Source organism: Montipora capricornis, chromosome 3, assembly GCF_036669925.1.
Source record: "Montipora capricornis isolate CH-2021 chromosome 3, ASM3666992v2, whole genome shotgun sequence".
Lineage (NCBI taxonomy): Eukaryota > Metazoa > Cnidaria > Anthozoa > Scleractinia > Acroporidae > Montipora > Montipora capricornis.
The window spans coordinates 25,882,341-25,897,927 of NC_090885.1; the positions used below are offsets into that span (position 1 = coordinate 25,882,341).

The 15,587-nt window shown below is 38.7% G+C and overlaps 1 protein-coding gene across 1 annotated transcript in view; it reads right to left on the bottom strand.

Moving 5' to 3' along the window:
• LOC138040013 (uncharacterized) overlaps positions 1-12,158 on the bottom strand; it is a 57,015-nt gene extending 44,857 nt beyond the window's left edge. Inside the window, exons 1-6 of the mRNA XM_068885812.1 lie at positions 11,918-12,158; positions 8,522-9,125; positions 7,454-7,651; positions 6,080-6,403; positions 5,777-5,983; positions 3,610-3,898 (exon numbers count right to left, since the gene is read on the bottom strand). Of these exons, the coding sequence (XP_068741913.1) occupies positions 3,610-3,898; positions 5,777-5,983; positions 6,080-6,403; positions 7,454-7,651; positions 8,522-9,125; positions 11,918-12,070 (1,775 nt within the window). The 5' untranslated portion in view covers positions 12,071-12,158. The remainder of the gene's footprint in view (positions 1-3,609; positions 3,899-5,776; positions 5,984-6,079; positions 6,404-7,453; positions 7,652-8,521; positions 9,126-11,917) is intronic.
• Positions 12,159-15,587: the final 3,429 nt, after the last annotated feature.

Below are 15,587 nucleotides of genomic sequence, written 5' to 3' on the forward strand. Positions count from 1 at the left end.
TAAAATCCATAACGTCCTCTATGGTTCTTACAGCATCAAAAGTTGTTCTACCTTTAACATATGCGCATTGATTGTGATGGGTTACGTAAGGAAGAACCTTTTCCAATCTTTTGGCAATGGCTTTTGATCCTATTTTTACGTCTACGTTAATCAGCGAGATTGGTCTCCAGTTTGACAAATATCTTTTATCCCTATCCTTCTTCTCGATCAACGTTATAATAGCCTCTTTTTGGGAGTTCGATAGCTCACCGTATTCGTAGGCGAAATTTAAACTGTCAACCACCAAATTTCCTACTGTATTCCAAAAGGCTTTATAAAATTCAACTGTTAGTCCATCATTGCCTGGTGACTTATTACAGCCAAAAAATTGGAGACACTTAAAACATTCAGGAACAGTCAGCGCTCCTTCACAGGTTTGGACCTGGTCAACACTTTTAGTCTTGGTACCCGGGGGTGATTTAGAAAGCTACATAACAAATCTTCAAGAAGACATTGAGAAGTCTGATATTGTACCTTCTACAAACTCTGACCACTCGGCAATAGTTTTACATTTAAATAGTATCGACAAACAAAGGCATGGCCCTTCCTTTTGGAAATTCAATGGAAGTCTTGTAAATGATGTCAATTACGTTACATTGATAAACGAAAGTGCACCAATTTGGTTAAACGAATTTAAAGACATTGATGATAAAAGACTTCTCTGGGATCTAATAAAATACAGAATTAGGCAAGAAACAATTAAATACAGTAAAAAGAAGGCACGTGAAAAGCGAGAGAAAAGCGTCCTTGAAGAATAGTGAAGAAAACTGCAGTGCTAACCCTACTGATGCTAACTGTGAACGCGTTGAGATTTTGCAAATGGAATATGACTCGCTCTACGAAGAGATGACCAAAGGCGCAATAATTCGTTCAAAAGCCACTTGGTATGAAAAGGGAGAAAAAAGCAATAAGTACTTCTTAAATTTAGAAAATCACAGGAAAACGAAAAGCTCAGTCCGCAAGGTCTTTAATGATGAGGGGACTTTGGTTACAGATCCTAAAAAAGTACTACTGGAAATTGAAAAGTACTACTCCAATCTCTCCAAGAGTGATCTCCTTACTTAATAGATATTTATGCTTTTAGTAAGTTTGCTTGGGTGGAAGTGTTAAAAGATAAAAATGGTCTACTGTAACTGTTGAAAACGCATTTAACAAACTATTTAAACTTAGACACATTCCTAAAAATGTTGTGCACTGATAAAGGAAAAGAATTTTATAATCAAAACTTAAATCAATAAAAAATAATAAAATAATTACATGTTTTGAAAAATTATTACAGCAATGTATGGCGTTCTTTTCCAAATTGAAGCTAAATTATCTCTGAAAAATGCGTGGTTACCCCCAATTTTCTTTTGGATACCAAGATCATTTGCTAAGTTCTGCTTTCTCCGCATAGTTTTGAACCGCGCCAAAAATATCCCTGTATTAATAAGCACTAGCAATAGGAAATCCGAGTATCTCGAGATGCGCAGAACGTATGCGCAATAACAATAGTAGGCACCGTCCTTAATTTAAGAAAAAATCAGCAAGCCAAAATTCAAATTAGTGATAAGGTGAGAATATCAAAATAAAAACATTTGATAAAGGTTACACACCAAACTGGATAAAACAATTTTTTGTTGTGAATAAAATACAACCCACAAAACCCATTACAAATATAATAATTAGGGAGAGGAAATACAAGGTAGCTTTTATGAAAAAGAAATGCAAAAAAACAGATCAGGAAATATTTAGAATTGAGAGAGTGATAAAAAAGAATGGATCTAGGAACAAGGTCTTTCTCTTCTCACTTTATTTACAACAACACCATTAATTTTATGACCTTGAACAACCGACTACAAAGAACATGAAGATAACTATCACGACATGAATAGCCCGTTTTAGTATGGTCACATTCCATTGACCATATTGTACTGATGGGGCAGTAAAATCTCATTAAAAATGATGGGTTTGTAAAATGGAAAGGATATCCTGATAAAATTAATTTTGGGGTTAATATAAGTGAATTGAGATGAATCATTAATCACTTTTTTCCATGCATTAGAAACACCTTTGCTAGTAATGAGTTATATTTTATTGTCTACCTGTCCTTTCACTATCCCATGCGTGAGAATTTTTTTCTCCTTTTACACTAACAAACTCCTTTGGAACCTTAATCTAGGCTTGTATAATTTTCAGAGCCACTTTTTTTTTGCAAATGTCATTTCTTGCCATTTGTTGTGTGGCAGTCAATTGAGATCAATTAATTATTTTTTTCACACGTTTGAAACACCTAATACATGTATTTTTCAATTGATAAAATGATAAGTTTTTTCAATTCGCAAGTGATTCATATTTTATTGACCACCTGTCTTCCAAGTTTCTGAAGAATGGGAACTATAAAAAGTGTGTTATTATTTCTAGGCTATTTTTTCACCAATGATTTTGGGTAGCAAAAAAAAGGGTTGCCCTAAAAGCGGGAATCCGGAATCCGGAATCACAGGTCATTGTTTTATCAATACAGAGAGTAAAAACTATAAAACATTCATAAAAGCTAACCTTAGGCCTAGAAACCAGGGGCACGAAACGTCACTTTTCGGAAAATATCTGTTCGGAAGACGATTTGAGATCTAGGATTTTCGGAACATTTGTTCTAAAATTTCTTGCTGGCCTGCCTGTCCTAGGATTTTCGAACATCTAAAAGATGGTATAATTTCCCATTTTTAACGGATTTTTACCCTAAAAAGCTCACCTAGAATTTTCGGGAAACTTTTTTCTGGCTGACATTTTCGAAAAGGTTAGTTTTGATCCCTACAATTTTCGGATCACTAGACTTTCAGCTAGGAAATCCGAACAGATGAAAATTTTTAGGGGATAAAAATATGCCTATATCTCCCGTTTAAATACTAAAATACGTTTAACAATGCCATGTTTAAGTGGTTTTGAACGATATTCTCGTTGGGTGCCCTTGAAAAACCTTTGTTTAGGCCTAATTAGGCCTAAGGTTAGCTTTTATGAATGTTTTATAGTTTTTACTCTCTGTATTGGTAAAACAATGGCCTGTGATTCCAGATTCCGGATTCCAGCTTTTAGGACAACCCGAAAAAAAAAACACACCAACCCCGACCCCGACCACGACCCCGACCCCGACCCCGGCCCCACATTTTGCCTACTACCATGATTTTGCGGATGGAATTTTTTTGGGATTCTTATGATTTTGAAATTTTTCAGAACCATTTTTACTTTTTGCATATTTCTTTGCTTGTTTGTATTTTTTTTTTTTTGCATCATTTTAAAGCCAAGTGCGATTTTCGATGAAATTAAGTGGAAATAAGTGGCCTTGAAATAAAGCTAAAAATGGACCACGCCCCTCTAATTATCTACTACTAAAAGCCAAAGAAAAAACAATCGCACCTTGCATGCACGCCTTTTCCTGCGCTTTGAGCTAGTAACATGTAACTGCTACAAATTCTGATTGGTTGATCGTGCTGATTGCACCTGTTGCAATTGGTCAGGGTAATAATTATTACTTTCTGGTTTGGTTTCTTAACAATCAATTAAAAACTGCTCTATTCACTATCATTAAATTACCTTGGTTCATTCACAACTTGTTGAATTGTCGCCAACAACTGTGCAGAATCCAAAGTTTCAAAGTTGAGTGCAAGTCCCAATCCAAAATCTTCTGCTTTCTTTGCATTTTCAAACTGGTCTGCAAACAAGGGAATGGCCACCAAAGGAACACCATGATAGGCAGATTCATAGAGACTGCTGTGTCCTGCATGGGTGACAAAAGCCCTGATTTTCTTATGGGCCAACAGATCATTCTGGGGTAACCAATCCATGGGCCTGATATTTGGACTCAGTGAAGGGGGAGTATAATCTGAAATGAATTGGACCAAAAATAAATCTTGAAATGAGAATGAATGAAAGCTAAGAACTTCTTTAGCATTATCATTATCATTATCTTTGTCAGCATAACCTGTGAGCAGACCCTCTCTAAAACTCCACAGAAAGCAAGAAAAAGACGCTCTGCAGAAATTGTGTCGAGTCTTATAAGTTGCCACAGCCCAAGTGTTTGGGCTAGTCACTCCCTTAATTCAAACCAGTTTAGATAACGCGTGCATCATATTCTTGGCAAGGCGAAGGTCAAAATTAAGCATTCAGTACGAAAATCAATATGGCGTCTAGGAGTGCAATCAAGATTTGGTCTGCGTTTCAGACTGTCTCCAAGAAACAGCTTGCGCATTCTCAATAAAGATTGAACAAGATTTCTGATTTCTCGTTGAGTTAAGGAAGGCTCTGCTGGCAGGGTGGCGGTGTTTTTGGTTTTGATAGAAATTTATTGCAGTTTCTCTGCAAGCATTGTCAGGGGGTAGAGCCCCCACCCGACTTTAAAAAGACCATCAAATTGACAGTGGTTGCTACCATTGCTCTTTCAACAGTTCCAACCTGATTTGACGCCAGCTGAAAAAGTTGATAAACCAAACCACACCAAAATGGTTTTGAACCCAACCTTAAGGACACCAAATTTACAAAAATTCTTTGATTTGGGCCATTTCAGCTTCAAAAACAAAACACAAGCAGCAGTTACATAAAGATCAGCCATAAAGGCCAATTATGTCCACAAGACGTCAATTGATAGAACAAATTTGAATAAAACCAGGGTGTAGCTTGAGCAATTTCTATAAGCCTTCTCCTCACTAGCAACCCAAGAATAAGCACAAACAACATACGCCGACACATATTAAAACTTCTTCTCCATTGCTGTCATTTGTCCTTAGCTAACAAGGGGCTTGAATGATCAAAACACTGCTGGGGATATCAAATGGTTTTTGCGAGCACTTGCAATGTACTGTGCATATTTTTGCGAGCAGGAGCAGTAAGCAAGCACTGTGCATTGGGACAACTTTGAAACCTCTTGGCAGTAGCAACTACATTGTTAGCTTTTTTCATTTTATACAATGCTTTTGTTAGAGTATGCCTCATAGGGTGGCAAACTGCCCACAATACAATAGAATTTATTATTTTTACATCTTGCCACACTTATTCCAATCAAACCCATTGTAGCCAATAATGCATTGTCCCTGAGTGAGATAGCTCAGTTTCTATGGTTACTATTTTATAAAGGTTGCAAATAGGCCTTTTCCGAGTTCACGTCAGCCTCTTTTTCAAAGTGAGTCTAAGTGCGACAGCTTTGTGATGATAATCAGTTTCCTTTTCATATGTAGTGAATACTTGTAAACTCTTCGCACTTACACTTGCTTTCAAAGAGACTAAAGTGAACTCCGAAATGGCCTATTGAGCAATGGTTAAATTTTGCAAGCACATGAAAACTACAAGGTACAATTCAATTTTCCAACTACTGGGTTGGGGGTGGGCAGCAGCACTCCCATAAATCAGCTATATAGGCATGTGCCACTGTGAAGCATATGGTTTTCAATTAGTTTAGTCTGGGTTACAAAAATCAGAGATTTTTAGTGTAGAACAGGGTATCATTTTCCACGAAACTGTTCCTTGAATTTCATGATACCTTTCTGAGATGAGGGTAGGGATTTTTGGAGTTTAGTGTAATCTATGTAGGGTCACAAAATGCACCTGAACTACGTCTGGTTTAGGTTAAGGGTTTCAAAGTCCCAGTGGCACACCCCACCCAAAATACACAGTGTATCCCTCATGACCTGCTGGGTTTCTGTATGTTGCTTGTGGTTATACTTGTGTCTCTCAAGTGAGGACTAGGTCTTATAGTTGATTTTGGTACTTTTGAGCTTCCAAAGAACTTTCTGTTTTAACTTTCCAAATGCTGCTGCCATGATATCAATCTTGTCTTTAGTCATGACAGTTTCCACATAAGATCCAAATGAGACAATGATGAATCCTTCACTTTCGAATTCACTGCCATTGATATAACTTTCTAATTCAGCTGGGAGGGGCTTGGGCTTCTTGATAGTGATGGTACCTGCCATTATTTGACATTAAAAAGAAGAATATGAAGTTTGTAAGTTTGGAATAACATCACAAACATGAACGACATTAATATCGATGTCATTATTAGTGCCACTACCAATGCCATAACCATCACCAGCGCTATTACCAATGCCATCCTCATCCTCATCAACATCATCATCACCACTAGCACCACAACCATCACTACCATCATCATCAACATCGTCAACATTATTGTCATCATCTTCATAAACAGGATCAACATCACCAACAACGACATCATCATTATTATTATGATCACCACCATCATCATCATCATCATCAACTACATCGTCATCGTCATCATTGTTGTCATCGTTATCAACATCATCATCATTACCAACAGAGGTAGTGAGGACCTTTGCCATTTTACAATTTGAAGAGGTGACCAGGGCTACTTTGGCTTTTCACCTGATCATTCATGGCTTAAGGTGGCTCAAACCAGTTTCAACACTTGAAAGAAACGTTCTTGTTAGGAAGATTGACACTACAACACGCTATCAATTAACAGGAATGTTATGGTACCATATCAAACACCAATTATTGCTGAAAGAGATTCGGTCAGTTTCATGACATAAAAAGTTACCGTGGCAACGGGAAAGCCTTGCAAAAACACCCCATATTTTTGCCTTAGCTGCTCATATCTCAAAAAACGAAATAGGTGACCCCCATTTTTTTTATTTCTGAAATGTAATCAGCATGCCAGAATGAAACTTTCTGCAAAGTTAATAAAAATCTGTGGAGCAGATTCAGAGCCACCTTAACTACCGGTAATTGAAAATTTAATTAAGGTAGCTCTAAATCCGCTCCACAAAATTTTTTTAAACTTTGCAGAGAGTTTCATATTGGCCAGCTGATCTCTTTTGCGCAATAAAAAATTGGGGTCACCATGTTTGTTTTTCAGATATGAGCAACTAATCCCAAAATATAGGCTGTTTTTGCAGAGCTTTCCTGTTGCCATGGTAACTTGCTACGTCACAAAAATGACTGCATCTTTTTCAGGAATAATTGATGTTTCACATGGTACCATAACATTGCTGTTATGTGATAAAATGTAGTAGTGTCAATCCTCCTAATGACAAGGTCCCTTGAAAGTGTCGAAACTGGTTTGAGCCATCTTAAAGCACCACTGTCACACAGTTCACAACAATAATTTATTTCTTGTCAAAACTCAATGACTTTCACTTTAAACATAATTTCAAGTCAATCTAGAATGAAAAGATTAGCCAAAGTACATTACGGCCTTTCTGTGGATCACAAGACAAAAGGATGATATCGATCACCGGCAACATTTTTAAGATTGCATAGAACTCTATTAGGGTCATCTGTCCAGGAAAACAAACATAAATATAATCTGTCTGCATTAAAAGAAATTATTGTGTAGCTGTCTTCAATGCTAATAAAAGTAGCGCAACCGTGTCCCTTCAATTGAAGCCCAATCAACACTGCATACAAAATTTATTCCTCATTATAACTCCAAATGGCAGTTGCTTCACATTTTCACTGCTAGCCAACTCGACTATTCCAGTTTTGATCCTTTTATGTACACGAGCCAACGCAGCCATCTCCCTGCAATCAATGGTCACCTCGCAAAGATGTCTCAGGAAACTGTCAATGCGCAAACTCTCCTCGTATGTTAACATCTGGACAACTGCCATAATGTCCGGAGGATAATTAATACAAACAAATAATAGAAACAAATGAAAACTTTTCAGTGATCATCACTAATTAAAATCATCATCGTCGTATCTGGCAGGCCATTTGCGCTGAGACCCTTCGTGATTCTTAATTGTGTGTGATCCTCCAAATGGAGAGCTTGTTCAGTCCTCAGGGAGTACATAACTGTTTAGTTTATTTATTTAGTTAATTTATTTCATTTACCACAAAATGCAAATAACAATAAAACAAGACAGTTACACAAAAGCAAATGAAAGTGGCAAGGAAGCCCAAAAAGAAAGAGTTTTAAGACAGGGTTTAGGTAGAAAAAATCTTGCTCTATTAATGACTTCTAATGATTTTGAGAGTTTACGAGCTACTTGAGAAATGTGCGGTTTCCAACATAAATGTTTATCAAGGACTACACCGAGGAAGAACGTTTCCTTAACCTGTTCAATTCTTTGTTCATTTATGAATATTTACATTGGAAAATGATACCTTTTCTGTCCTAAGGCTTAAATAACATAAACTTTGTTTTCTTCAGGTTTACGGAGACTTTGTTTGCCTTAAACCAAGCGGATAATTTATTATGTCCGGAATTAAGTGAGGTAGACAGGATCTTTATGTGACATAAATAAATTAGTATCATCAGTGAATAAAATCAGCTCGATGAGCGTCTATACGTTATTTAAATCATTAAAACTGTGGAAAGGTGTAACTGTGTCCAGGATTCCCACCTTTCTGTCTCAGTTGAAAACTTTCTTTCTCGTGAAGGCACAAGTTTAAGGTTCTATTAAAAGCTAATGGTGTATTACATTGATATAAAATAGAGATAGATAGGCAAAACAAAGAAAGAACTTTATACCTGGAAGAAGTGGTTGAGGATACTCTAATGCAACATCCGAAGACATGATTATAAGTTCATTATTGCTTAAGGCCTCTGGGGTGCTTTTTTCAGGAGCAATGTTGTATTTTTCTTTGAGAGATGATATTGGCCCAACAAAAGCAAAGTTAAACATCAACTGTATTGCAACATAAGCGCCAAGATTTGCAACACGCTGCACAAATGACATTTTATCTGTAAACCCAGTCATACCCATCGGCACATACGATATAGGTGATGGTATCATGAGAAACCCTCCATGGCGTGGTACACCTGGAATTATCAACACTCTTGGAATGTTATATAGTTCTGCAACTAGACCAGCACAAAAGGCCAGTCCCTCATATACAAACAAATCAAAGTTTCTCAAGTCTCCAAGCAGTTCTTTGCTTTTTAACAAATGTTCACAACTGGTTTGCATATAATCACGTATGGCTGTCATCAACTGCCACATCTTTTTTTCCATTCCAGCCTTTACAAGAAACTCTTCCAGATGACCATACTTAAATGGTACTTGATATATTTTGTGGGGTATAGTCTCATTTGATTTTGAATGACCATAATCTGAGGATACCACCATCAGAACCTGCAAAAAAAGTAAAGATCCTCTATTAACAATTACTGCAATTTTCTCTATTATGTGGAATCTAATCTTTCTGCAGACAAACTGCTTTGCATTCCTTTTTTTAAAGAATTTTTGCATTGCAAAGCAGCTTGCAACATAAATGAAAAATTACTAGATTTGTAACCTTACATCGCTTGTGCAACACACGAGCAAAATTTTGAGATGAAAATGGTAAAATGTGTTCTCTCTAACTCTTGTCCACTCAAAAAGGGGAGGGGGGGGGGGCAAAAATCCCACCTCCTGTACCCTGCTATCCCAGCTACCCTGCCCTCTTTTGACTTTCACTTCCCACCCTCTCCCCTCCCATCTCCCATACCTCTCCCACTCCCCATTCTTCCAGGTTCCTGTCCCCTGTCCCCCCAACTTGACAGAAGAACTCAAGGTGTCCCAGAGTAACTCAACTAAACCAGCTCTGTTTTTCTTTGCACTACTAGGTTTTTTGGCATTTTATATCTCCCAGACCACTCAATATTGGTTAATAATAATAGTAGTAGAAAAATTAAAATTATAGAGGACAACTTTCCCTAGAATGATCAAGTGTAAAATGTACTCTAGAATGTGAAAGACACATATTTGCACTGCAAACAGAAGCATGTTATTAGTTAAGATCTTCTCAGTTTTAAATGCCATTCAAGCCTGGATTTTTTTCAGGCTTTTGTATCATTACTGCTTAAGTATAGTGTTCGAACTGCAAAAATCTTAAATCATATCATGTACTTTATAAAGACTGAAATTCACACAAAAGAAATACATGTTTAACTAAAAAATGTTACATACATCAATTAAGGGCATGTTCGATTGACCCTATTCTGGAATAAGAATATGCAGTATGTTTGGCGTGTTTTGAAACAGCAAGGAATTAAGAAAAATATGTTTAAATAGCATTTTAGCAGATATTTGACAATTTTAATGTGAATCTCCGTAAAAACGAAGGAATTCTAAATTATATTAGGCAATTTTACTGTCAAGCAAGTATAATGTAGTTAATGGATCATGACAATATTATCTGTTACCCTTTCATGGCAGCTCTGTTTTCAATGTAGCGTTTATGCCGTCTAGTTGCCAAGGTCAGCAAACACTAAGGATTTACTGTATTCTTGCTTCAAACTTCGCAGCTTTGTTGTCGCTAGCAGGCTAGTACGATCCACGGCATTGGTGCTTTTTTCAAAGCTTTATTCACGGCTAAGAGTTGGCACGTGTAACACTAAGTCCTCTCGTAGTACAGCTCTTCCAACTGGCTAAGCCAGCAGACATTGTCTAGCTATAAAAACATGTGAAAACTATTTAGAGATCACTTATGTTCTGTTGTTCAGCGCACTTAGCTTTCAATACATTAGTGTGGTTACGATTTGGGTTTTTCCCTCCCTCCCTCTCTTTGAAGTCGAGATTGGGCCTCGTTGTCTGTCAATAAACTCGGGACACTCCTGTGTAGTGCGGTTAAGTCTGCGCAGCGACTTCCCCCAAGCTTGTTGGCTGCGTTGCCTTTTGAATATCGCCTGCTAACCGATACTCTTGTCTGATCCAGCACATGCTATTTTGCATTCAGCTCGTAGTGCTGGGAAGATAAGTGAGGTTCATTTGTCACACAATCGCCAGAAGTCGCACAGGCTAACCTAAGGCAAGGGAGTGCTCCCCCATTAACGCCACCTTGAGTCAATGTTTGATCATAACTAGTAGTTAGCACACAAACATAAGGAACAGAGACATTAACCATGTATTCCTATTCTGGAATACGGTCAATCGAACGCACCCTAAAAGTTAACTTAAAGTCATTTGTCTTTAAAATCTGCTCGAAACCATTAAAATTTTCTTTATGTCTAATTTAAGGTGGACTACTTTGTTCCATAATCCATGGTTTCGTTCCCTGGTCACACCAAGGATGCCACACTTAACCACTTCACTTGGGCTGTCTGTGGACAAGTAGACCTTGCTACCCAGTGTAAGAAGGAACCAGGAAATTATAACAGGTGCTTACAAATTTTGCACAGAATTAAGTGTGCCAGGGAAACCTGTTTGTACTTCATAGGTTTTCACAAAACTTTGCAGATATACTAAATTCGGTATGGTAAATCAATCTACATAGGGTTATCTGCAAATCTGTTCTGCAAAAAGACACGTGTTCCCGTTGCGTTTTATCTTTGCACAAGGCAAGTAAACATGACCATGTAGGCCACGGAGAGCAAAAGTAGAAACTTTCTAAAAAGACAAATTAACACGCCTGTCAACAAACTTGAATTCCGCACAATCACTGATAGCAGGATAGTCATGAAGCCGAACCGTAAATTTATAGTAAAAGAGAGTTTAGGCCTAATCACTGAAACGAGCGTGCATGGACTGATCAGTAAACGAGGGCTATTTTCTTCACACGATCTCGCGAAAAAAATATAAATATATAAATATAGTTAACCGAACCGTACGTAAATTCACGATCGATCACTGCTCAATTCGCGAGTCACGCTTTTAGAACCAGAAAAACCTTTTTTGAATAAATGACATACTTCAACTTGAATTATTAGTTTCCGTGTACCGCGTAGCCGGCTACGCAGAACTTTGTTCGAGTGGCAGGATACTCTGCAGTTAAGTACCTCAAGAAGACCTTGGATCAGTGATTTGTTTAGTTAGATGGTACAGAGATTGCATGGACTGCGGATCACATAGTGTCCAATTGCCGGACATCTGTAACGAATAGGACACGGCCAATAAAACTTACAAATCTTTAAAACGAAGCGTCTACATGTATGCTGACGACCCACCTCATGTCCTCGAGAGGCTAACTCTTCCAGAACAGTTTTCGTCATCAAATAATGCGATCCCGAGGACATGGAGCAAAAACCTGCAATCCTGGCCGACAAAACGGAGTTCATTGTTGCTAATGAGAAGGCCACGAGGCCAAAAATCAAGGCCATTTTTCTTAACCCTCAACCCTCAAATGCTCAAAGAACAGGTCAGCATTAAATAATGCGCCGATCCGAAACCTGGACCACGGGCATTTGACTATCCTCTGTGCCCGGGGAGTGGGGAATTTGACCTTTGCATGCGTGGGGTGGGGAAAATTGAACTGGAAGTGTTAGGTTCCAAATGATTTTTTTTTGGGCGCTGAAGTCGCTAACATCTATAAAACACATGTTTGGACGACATGGAAGAGTTTAAAGGAAGAGATCTAGCATTTGTGAGCGATTGGCTTACAAAAAAGGTCTTCAAAAGGTCAGAAGCCGACGACGATTGTCCTTTAGTAGGGTATGACAGACAAATCCGACGATAGGGTAGGGCATTTGAACACCACTTTGTCCCGAGGGGGGCGTGAATTTGAACTATCCAATGTTCAAAAGTTTAAATGCCCGGGTTTTGCCCGGGGAGGGGGGAAGTTGAAGTTTCGAGTTGATCGGCGCATAACAACTAGAGAAAAGAAATCATAATTTTCCGACCATCGCCATGACGTCATCATCGTGTTTCCGGAAAATAAATAATAGGGCGACACAAGCCAGAGAGAGAATGTACTTCACGGGATGCAAGAAACTGCAAACCCAGGTGTAATTTACCGACAATTGCTCCTCTTTGTCCGCAGACATGGATTGACATACAGTTTATTCCATTAACGAAGGCAAATGGAAGCGCGTGCAATCTTTCTCACCCGGGGCGGTGTTTTGTCGTTTTGCTTGAGTACAGAACATTACATAAACATGGATAGGGTGAGGATGAGGTTGACAAAGTATGTATTGGTGTATGTTAACAGTTTCATAGATTTCAGAATTTTAATTTATTATACCAACAAGGCAAATGGAAACTCGTACAAGATGTCCAATGCTGACTTGCGCAAAAAAAAACGAAGACTCAATCTATAGCGATAACTTGCTACGAGCAGCAACGGAAATACTTTGCCCCAACTCCTGCTTGCCCACATCTGCAGGATGGAAAAAGCAGCTTTAATTTTGTTTAACAATAACTCATCGAAATCATTAATACCAGAAGCTTAAGAAATAAAGTTCTTGATGACCTGCAGGCTCTACTCTTAACTCTACGATTTGTCGGCCGATTTTGTCGGGCCGATAAATCGTATCGTGTAAATTGTGTAAAACGAGTAATTTTTCCTCCAAAGATCTCCTCGTTGCGTTTTAGTATCTGCTATTTTGAACGCTTTGATTTTTTCAGTATTTGTGCGCATTACCCACTCTCATACCTAGCCTGCACGCAGGCGGTTGGATGGTCGAAAAAACCGGAATTCGTAATGACGTCGCCATCTTGGATTCGCGCGGCTAGGTCTGGGCCGGGTTGAGGGTCGACAAAGCGAGCGAGGGGGCCCGACCTATCTTACGCTATTCCAATATGGCGTCTGATAGTGTTTCGTGGCGACACAACATCTACCGCCTGCAAGCAGGCTACTCTCATACCCTTTGATACCCTTCTCGCCGCCACTACTCATACCCTTCTCGCCGCTCAAGAAAAACCTCTGGGACCAGGGTAGAAAAGAGGAAGACAAGTCCCCAACAAGAGAAAATGAGGGGACAGAGAGAGAGGCTCAAGGCGTTGGCCGGGATATGTTATGTCCACGAAAGTTATTTTTAGACGAGCGGAAGTCTTTGTTCTAGTGGAAGTCTGTCTTCTGAGACGTCCGCATGCAGTCTTGCCTTGCTCTCAGGTTCTTAGTGAAAAGAGAAAATGATGGCGCACGTGGAAGGCTGATGAATATATATTTTCTTTCAAACATCGGACCGAGGTTGGCCTGCATGCGGACGTCTCGGAAGACTTCCGCTCGTGTAAAGATATCTTTCGTGGACATGACATATCCCAAGGGCTGGACCGGGAGCCTCCTTCTCTGTCCCCTCATTTTCTCTTGTACCCAACTAGGACTCGCGATTTTTGCGAAAATTGGGAATTCTCCGTAAAATCGCCAAATTCGTTAAGGCTGAAAAGATGAGAAGACAAGTCCCCGACAAGAATCACGATTTTGATCGATTTTGGCAATTTTTGCGCAATTTGCGAAAATCGTTAACATATCGCATTTAACTATATTCATAGCCAATGCATGTACTTCTGTACTGGACTCGTTCAAAAGCAACAGACTGCAAAGTATATTTTTCCTTACATTACTCCAAACAGACTGTGCCACTCACCTTGAGCTTCTACAATTCGAACCCTCGCACCATTGGACGTCCGGGATTACGTTTTCTCTGAATTCACCGCTAAGCCATCGAATCAGCAACTGACGTCTGCTAGATATTTTTTCTACCAATGAATTTAAGCTATTTCCAAGCCTTCACGACAACCACCATTTCGCACATGACACGCTTAGAAAAATTTCAGCTCATCCACAGTTATATGGCTGCCGATGGAACTTTATGAAGAAGTACGGTAAAGGGTGGCTAAATTTATCTGAATAAGAGGCGTGTCCCTATGCAAAATACACCAGGAACAAGGAATCATTTCTAGACATGATAATAAACCGATTTTCAAACAGATTGATTTTCGTAAAATAACCTGTAACTGTAACACTACAGTGTGACTGGTTCTTTTGATGATAAAAATCATTATACTCGAAGTATTCGTGGCTATTTTTTCTCAGATATAAGGAAATATCACGCCTTGCTAGAACACTAGAACGTCTATTCTGGGTGGTGTGATTTCGGTCGAAGTTTTAAGTATGATCAGACAAAGGAAAATATATATGCGAATAAAGTGATGACGAACTCTCGTCGCAAACACAACGTTCGCCCTGTGAAAAAAGGATGGTTGTACGGGCAAATAGAACAACGAAAGATAATAACCTTTGCAGTTTAATCAAAGAAGATAACTTGTCACAAAACCACTGGTGTCATTATCTTGGAGAAACCGCTTGTAAAAACCGCTTGTGGACAAGTCACAGCTACATCAAATACAGAGCAGGAAAATGGTCAGTAATTTGAAAAAGTGGATGAGCCAGACATTGTAGGAGTGCGGTGTCTGACACTTGCAAACAGCAGACCGCGAACTGCAGACTAAGCCTAAATCACAGTTATTGAAAGTTAACCGTTCTAAAATGGGTGCTTCGACCGAAATACTGTTTATCAGCACTATTTGAAATGGGTGCTTAGACTTAAATCAGTGCCTATCAGCGCTATTTGTAAGCAGTGTGCGGTCCGCAGTTATCATACACCTAAAGGGAAAGAAAAAAAAGAAGACTGAAGTTCGAACTTCAGGATTATGTGGCGATGAAGATTAATAAAATGAGAAAAGGAAACGCCCCTTCGAATTCATCCAAATGTGCTTCTTGCTCAAATTGTAGAACTTGAAGGGGAGTGTGCCAGAATAATCACAAAGGTTGGATTTATCACTTCATTTAGACTCAGTAAAATAAAAAAAACCCAAACAAATATTTTATTTGACAATGCAAAATAAAGAACACTTACAAGAGCCAACAAAATGGCTTCTGATCAATAGATTATGAAA